General features: G+C 39.7%; 1 protein-coding gene across 1 annotated transcript in view; it reads left to right on the top strand.

Moving 5' to 3' along the window:
• Positions 1 to 535: 535 nt before the first annotated feature.
• CSF1R (colony stimulating factor 1 receptor) overlaps positions 536 to 8232 on the top strand; it is a 39359-nt gene continuing 31662 nt past the window's right edge. Inside the window, exon 1 of the mRNA XM_069969129.1 lies at positions 536 to 947. Coding sequence (XP_069825230.1) covers positions 899 to 947 — 49 coding nt within the window. The 5' untranslated portion in view covers positions 536 to 898. The remainder of the gene's footprint in view (positions 948 to 8232) is intronic.

The following is an 8232-nucleotide window of genomic DNA, read 5'->3' as shown; positions in this document are numbered from 1 at the left end:
TAGAATAATGTACCAATAGCCGTCACTGCACTGATGGGCGGCCAACCGGCGAAATGACGGACATCATTTTAACCTCAAAATGTAAGACGTCATTTCAAACGGAGAGGGAAAAAAGTTGTGTGAACATAGCCTATGCGTGGCTGCCCACTTTACTTTACTGGCCCATTTGCTCTCAACCCCTTCTGGATTATGTATCGTTCACTGATAACTGGCGTCTAACAAGAGTCCTGGATTGTGATTGCGGTACGGATTACCAATATATTACCAAGTATATGGGATCTGTATTTATTATGAACGGCACGGATGTAACAAAAAAAAAACACAGATCAAATCTATGCAAGCTAGAACTATTCACATTTTACAAAAACGGATGCAAATACGGATGATTTTCCACAGATCAACAAAAAATAGCGGGAGGTTTTGTGACCTAGAAAAATTACTGAACATGTGAATGACGGCCTTAATGTGGTGCGCTACAAACAGAATAGCACACTGTCAATCGAGGTGGTGGCCACTATATCTGTAATGGCCTATACATGCTCTATGTTTTCAACCTCATGGGTTGGCCATGCTTCTAAACTCTGTCAAGTAAAAGGGCTAAATACAGTTTGTTTTTTATTAGTAACGTGCAATGTTTGTAAGGAACGTACAATTCGCTCTCCTCTTCTTCCTCCTTCTTCTTCTTCATAGTTTCTAGAAGTTGCCTTAGTGTTTGGAGACACAATTTCCACATCTGTGGTGAGCAATATAGAAAACAGAAGTTCCCAAACTTATGGTAATAGAACTTTTTAGAATAGACACAGCAGTCATTCTTCCAAGCTGGGACTGTCTGCATGTGAGTCCTACTATCTTCAGTGTCCAGGGTGCCCGCAGCTGACCCTTTGCTGGGGAGGACAATATGGCCGCAGCAGCGGTGACCCTGATGATCTTAATAAGTGTCAGAAATGGTGAGTTGTATATTTTATTAGTTCTTATTACGTGCATGGAAAAGAAGGTTGTGCTAACTCCAAGACCAACTGACTATAGGCAGGAGCTTGGGTTTAGATGATAATATGCATTGATGGCTCCAGTGTATGTTCTTATAGTTCTATATAGAATTCCACATTCTACTGGTATGTAATGGATGATCACAAAGACGTAATAAATCAGGGTTGTTGTTTTTTTTTTACAATAATTGCAAAATGTAATGCAGTGATGAAAATATCATATATAACCTCAGTACGGATATGAAGGAGATAAGACATACGGAATTAATTAAATGTCAACAAAAAAGCTAGAAAAATTTAGAAAATTCCTCTTATGAACATGCACTGATGTGGCAGATAGACAAATTTAGATAGATAGATGATTGATAGAAAGATAGATAGATAGATAGATAGATAGATAGATAGATAGATAGATAGATAGGAGATAGATAGATAGATAGATAGATAGATAGATTAGGAGATAGATAGATAGATAGATAGATAGATAGATAGATAGATAGATAGATAGATAGATAGATTTCAAGGAATCCAAGATGGGTTTGCAGCAGATTTCCATGTTAGGCTGGGTTTACACTACATTTTTTGCAAAAATAAAAAAAAAAAATGGATGGGAAAAACGGATGCATGTGTGTGCATCCGTTTTGAACCGTTTTTCCATTGGATTCCATTATTAAAAAAACGGATCAAAATGGATCCGTTTATTTTTTAACGTGCACAAAAACGTAGTCGACCTAATTTTTGTGTAAAAAAACCCAAATCCGTTTTGATCCATTTTTTTTTATAATGGAATTCAATGGAAAAACGGATGCATCCGTTTTTTCCATCAGTTTTTTGAAGAAAAAAAAAAAACGGATTGCAAAAATGCAGTGTGAATCCAGCCTTAGCTGGGGGCCTTCTACCCCCCCCCCCCCCAAGTCTGTCTTGTATGTGGCGGAATAGCATGGCTGTATACATTGCCTGCTAGCATAATGCACCATAATGGCAGTTCAGTTTATTATATGAGAAGAAGATAGCTGCTGAAAGTCTAATTATGTAACTAGTTTAAAACAAATAAAAAAGTTTTATAAACTAACCCAAGGCAAAAAAAAATCCCTACAAATAATAATACATACATTTTTCTTAAAAATGTTTCTTTTTTTTTTTAAACATAAAAATCTTAAAACTAATAACAGGCCAAGACATCTATCACTTCCCATCCATCATATTTCCCTCCTCTGGCCTGAGCTTTTTTTTCAACCAACAAAAACATTTGCAGCTATGACCGCACCAGGCAGGGACTTATTTCTATAGTGTCCTCCATATTTAACTCCTATTCTCCTGATACTGTACGGCTGTGCATTTCTGCTTGGTAATCTGCATATGACTCTATCCGGGAACTATGGAGTCAGTGCTTGGAAATGGTCTCTAGAAGTAGGTTTCTATATTTCCTTCACTTAAAGGGGTTATCCAGTTCTATAAAAAAAATGGCCACTTTTCCCGCTCTCTTGTCTCCAGATTGGGTGGGGTTTCAAACTCAGTTCCATTGAAGTAAATGGAGCTTAATTGCAAACTACACCTGACCTGGAGACAAGAGAGGGGGGGAAGTGGCCATGTTTTTGTAGTGCTGGATAACCCCTTTAAACTGTTCCTAAAGGGGTTTTCAGGTCAAAACAGACTGATCAGCAAGGTGGTAATCAGTCTGTACTACTGATGATCAGATGTTTAACGCTAATGGTGAGTTTACATAGAGAGATTTATCTGACAGATTTTTGAAGCCAAAGCCAGGAACAGACTATGAACAGGGAAGAGGTCATAAAGGAAAGATTGAGATTTCTCCTCTTTCCAAATCCATTCCTGGCTTTGGCTTCCAAAATCTGTCAGATAAATCTCTCTGTGTAAACGCACCATCACACTGTACAGTAAATGTGGCCAGAAGCAGTTGGCTTTGTTCATTGTGTAACAAGGCCTGGCTGCTACATAATTAATTAAGCCAATTGCTTTCGGTCTCGTTCACTGTGTCGGGTATCAGGTATCGGCACCCCACTAATTAGTTTATCTTGTCCAGAAAACCCCTTTTTAATCTGGCATAGGACCGACTATGTACTGGCCCGCCTCCATTCAATACCTCTGACTCTAGCTGTCATGTGTGTTCGGAATGTCAGGCTGTGGGAGACCATAGACACAACTGGGAGACCATAGACACAACTGGTAGACCATGGACACAACTGGGAGACCATAGACACAACTGGTAGACCATGGACACAACTGGGAGACCATAGACACAACTGGGAGACCATAGACACAACTGGTAGACCATAGACACAACTGGTAGACCATGGACACAACTGGGAGACCATAGACACAACTGGGAGACCATAGACACAACTGGTAGACCATGGACACAACTGGGAGACCATAGACACAACTGGTAGACCATAGACACAACTGGTAGACCATGGACACAACTCTGAGACCATAGACAAAACGACGACTGTTTTTATTGGACAGCCATCATTTAACCAAAAAGAATGGCCACAATTTGAATAACAACAGCCATTCTTATAGAATATTGGATGGCTGTCATTTAATATTTATATCATACTTAATATTTTATATTATGCCAAAATTATATTAATCACAGCCATTATTTGTTGTTAAATAACGTCCCTTCCTATAAAAACAGGTGTTATTTTGACAGTGTGTGATTATAGCCATACCCTGTCTACCCATATGTCTTCTTTAATTCTCTTAAAAACCACAAATAGCAAAAATGGCAACTTTTTGTTAATCCACCTGTTAAAAAAAACTGTTTCTATTGTTTCTATTGTGCCAAACTTCTACAAAAACTAAAAGAAAAAACTATTTAAATTTGGTATCACTGTAATAGTACGGATCCAAAGAATTTTTAGATGGTAAATTTTAATGGTATTTTTACCACATGATAAATGGTCTAAATTTAAAAAGTAAAAAATAAAGACAAAATCAATTTTTTGTCATTATCCCCCTCCACAAAAAAATTATAAAATTTATCAAATCCATTTTATGAACTCTAAAATGGTGCCAATTAAAAGTACAACCGGTCCCACAAAAAGAACAAGCCCTCATATGTGTTGTTAAAAAAATAAAATAAAATAAACAAGTTTTGGTTCTTATAAGGCAACTATAAAAAAAATTAACCAGACAATACTGCGGTTGTTAAAATAAAGGGTTAATATAGGAGGTAAATTTTAAAGAGGCTTTCCGCTTTGCACAATACCCTTTCTACGACACAAAAACTTATGAATCAGGATTTTTTTTTGCAACAAAAATTGCTAAATATGAAGCAATAATACCACTAATGACATTAGTATAGTTATGAAGAATATTGATATGTGCAATGAGGTTATATAGCTAGACAGATATATGGCCAACCACACAGATGATTATACTACAGAAGTAAGTGTGTAAATGTAATGATGATACATGTAAGTGATTGCAGAAGAAGGGTGGGTTCATACTGAAGAATTCTCGCGGATAATATCCGCGGAATTCCGTCGGCTGTCCGCGCGCACGGCCACACGCCTTTTCGCCGGCTCCATAGACACCATTCTATGGGCCGGCGTATTCTGCTATCCGCCGGCCCATAGAATGGTGTCTATGGAGCCGGCGGAGAAGCGCGCGGACAGCCAACGGAAAGGAAATATTTAAGACTGGGTTCACACTACGTTGTTTTCAAAAAACAGATGGAAAAACAGTTGTATTTGTATGCATTCGTTTTGATCCCTTTTTCCATTGACTTCCATTATAAAAAAAAAGTTGACATGATATACTTGACATACTCACTGAATAGCGGCCGCACAAAACTGACATGTCAGTTTTTACTGTGGTCGCTAGAGATCCCAGCTAGAGTGTATACATAGACTGCAGTGCAACGTAAGTTTTCCATTAATCAGTTGTTTCAAATCGGCAACAACGGCCATGATTAATAGAAAAGTTATGTTGTGTGAACGTAGGCTAACGCTGCAATTCGGTCACCACCATGCTTCACTGTAGGGATTGTACTGGGTAGGTGATGAGTAGTGTCTGGTTTCCTCCAGATGTGACTCTTAGAATTGAAGCCAGTAGATAAAATTTTGGTTTCACCAGACCAGTAAATTTTGTTTCACAGTCTGAGAATCCTTTAGATATTTTTTTTTTTTTACAAAATCCAGGCAGCTTTATAGTGTTTTGTACTGAAAAGATGCTTCTTTCTGGTCACGTGGACTCCACTTGAAATTTCGGTGAATGTTCCGTAGTGGGAACATACCCTTAACTGTAAAATGATTAAGGCAACGCTTGGAGTCTTTGGAAACACAATTGGACACAGCTGCCCTCATAGGCAAAAAAAATGACTGGATTGTTGAGGTATTATACCATCAAATCTTCTCTCCATAAAATTGAAGACTTAGAGAATTTCTCAAGTCACACATGCCTAAACAAATGCCCTATAATGACAATACAGTCGAAGATTTAGCACCCTCATTTTTTACATCAATAAACTTCACATGAAAATAGAGTCCACTAGGCCTTGATCGTGCCTCGCAGGGATTGCTGTCAATGGCGTTAAGCTTCACTGCTTCTTCATGAAAGATCACATCACATAGGGAATCAGGAGATGATGCCAATTGGCAACACCTAGAAAATCGTTCTTGATATCTAGTCAATATTCAAGACAGTTTAGCTTTATAATCTCAGCTTTAGATTTCAAACAACATTGAATAGAGATGGACCTTTTCTTTGAGGTTTGCTCCATTCATAACAACCAACCACAGGCCAAGAAGAAGACCTACTTTCCATCTTTCGAGGCATGATCTCCACCAAACCATTAGCCCCGATGAGCTGCCACCAGATAATCCTGCCCTGGCTCAAAAATTATCTATTTGCCATCGATATTCCATGTGTACTCTTCAGTGACCTCCATCCAGAAGATCCTAAGGTTCCCAACTTTATCTACTACCCCAAGCAAACCACTCATGGGTGACTATGTAATAATTTCACTATTTCTACACTTGACTCACCAGTTCATCGTTCCTGATCCCACTGGAAAGGAATACGCCGATTTTTCCAATACCCACCAACTATTCTCAAAATGTATACAACAAATCAATATGAAGTGGCAGAGATACTTCATGGTCTATATGTGTTAAGATTGAACACCTTGACTAGAACATTGATATCAACCATGCGAAAGCAGAAGTCAACAAGAAAGGATAAGGGCATTAATGCAAGAGGGAAGAAAACCAATTTCCTTAAGCAACATGTTTCCTGAGTCTTACAGAGTCCTTACAGTACACACACAATATCTCTCCACTTTGACATGGCCATAAGTCTCACTTCCTTATCTCTATTGGTAGAATTTTTTTTCTGCTGAACTATCAAGATTGCTTCTCCCCAGAAGTTGTGGGTTTTTTCATTTCTTGTAAACGTTGCAAAATTGTCCTGACGCGCGTAGCTAAGAGACCTAAGTAGGTCAGAAAACTGTACAATGCAGAAGACTCTGATGTCATCATGAACTTTAAATCTTAGGTTTTGGGTCACAAAAGCAGGGACAACTAAGATTCCTGACAAGTCATGTTTGGGACATCTACTTTCCTATACTTCTCTTTTGATCAAAAGTGGGACCAGTACAGCTGACAAAAATATTTCCAAGGGCATTTAGCCTAATTCAGGGCTCACCCTCTGGGTTCGTGGATTCTGAGCAAGAAAAACCCTAAACAAGCCCAGTACTCAATGGAACTTGATCATTCAAGGACATTCACATTTGCTGCAATCTCAACAGGTCAAAGGTCCAAGATTCAAGATTGATTTAGTCATGACACAGGCAGGTATACAAAAATAAAGAAGAAAATCTGGAGGGTGCGCTCCTTTGTCCACAATAGACTTGATAGAAATTTTCATTGAAGTCCACAATAACGCGTTTCGGGGGTTTCCCCCTTTTTCAGCTACAGGACAAACACTTCTGTAACTGAGGAAGGAGCATACCTTGAAACGCGTTATGATGGACGTCATAAGAGCTACAAAAACATGGCCAATTTCTTTCAGATTCAATTTCTTATCTCCAGTTCAGGTGCGGTTTGCAATTAAGCTCCGTTCACTTCAATGGAACTGAGCAGCAAAACCCCGCCCAAGCTGGAGACAAGAGTGGGGCTGTCTCTGGAAGAAAGTGGCCATGTTTTTGTAAACCCCACGCTGTCATGCTGACCAACCCTTACGCAGACCCTTATCATTGGGATTACCACATATACAAAACCACTGCCCACTGTGGGCTATTTTCCCCTTCACACGTCCGGATGAAAATAGGACATGTTCTATAAGTTCCTGACCTATTTTCCGGCACAGACACGCTTCAGGAAAAGTCCTTTAAGGGGAACTATCATCAGGGAGCTCTGAGGAGTAAAATATGTCATCCCTGAGGAACCTGTTGAACGGCGGAATACATGGGGGGCCCTCTGCTCCAACCTGACCCCTCTCATTGCTGGACCGCACATAGTGAACAAGCCATGGCATGACGACTGTAAGTCGGGTTTGCAGGACTGGATGAAAGCAATACGTGATGTATAGAGTAGATAAATCAGCACTCACCCAATAACAAAGACATCTCAGTTTATTACAGGATCCATGGGTAGCGGGGAGGTGAAGGATGCAGGTGTACCTGCATCCTTCCCCTCTCCGCTACCCGTGGATTCCTGGAATAAACTGAGCTCTTTGTTATCGGGTGAGTGCTGATTTATCTACTCTATACATCATGAACTATTAATATGCTTTGGTATAGCACTCAGGCTTATATTGGTGGTGCCCACATTCTCTTTTTGGGTTTACCTTCTTCCTCGGGTGAATTAGTGGTTGAATGCACTAGGCCGTTAGGAGCTGTTAGGAGCATTGCCCCGCTCCCATTGCACAGAGCCAGCCCGCTCCTTATGATAATCAACAGATCATCGTGATGGGGGCAGGCAGTGCTCTTAACGGTGCTCCGGGCCGTGCATTCAACTATTAATTGCTCAGGATTGTAGCCGAGGAGGAAGGTAAAACACATACCCTCCTCCTCAGCGCCTCGTGCACATAAGGGGGCTATCAGCAGGTTAAATTAGTCTAACTTGCTGAAAATTACCCTTTAATGGTGCGTTTACACGAAACGATAATTGGCCCGATCGTACGATTAGCGATGTTGAAGTATTGATTTTTTTTTCATAACGATCAGCATTTAGACGGTACGATATATCGTACAGAAAATCGTTTTGCGATCATTTTG

Source organism: Dendropsophus ebraccatus, chromosome 1, assembly GCF_027789765.1.
Source record: "Dendropsophus ebraccatus isolate aDenEbr1 chromosome 1, aDenEbr1.pat, whole genome shotgun sequence".
Taxonomy (NCBI): domain Eukaryota; kingdom Metazoa; phylum Chordata; class Amphibia; order Anura; family Hylidae; genus Dendropsophus; species Dendropsophus ebraccatus.
Note: the sequence above shows the minus strand (reverse complement) of the source record. Positions and strands in the feature narration are given on the sequence as shown.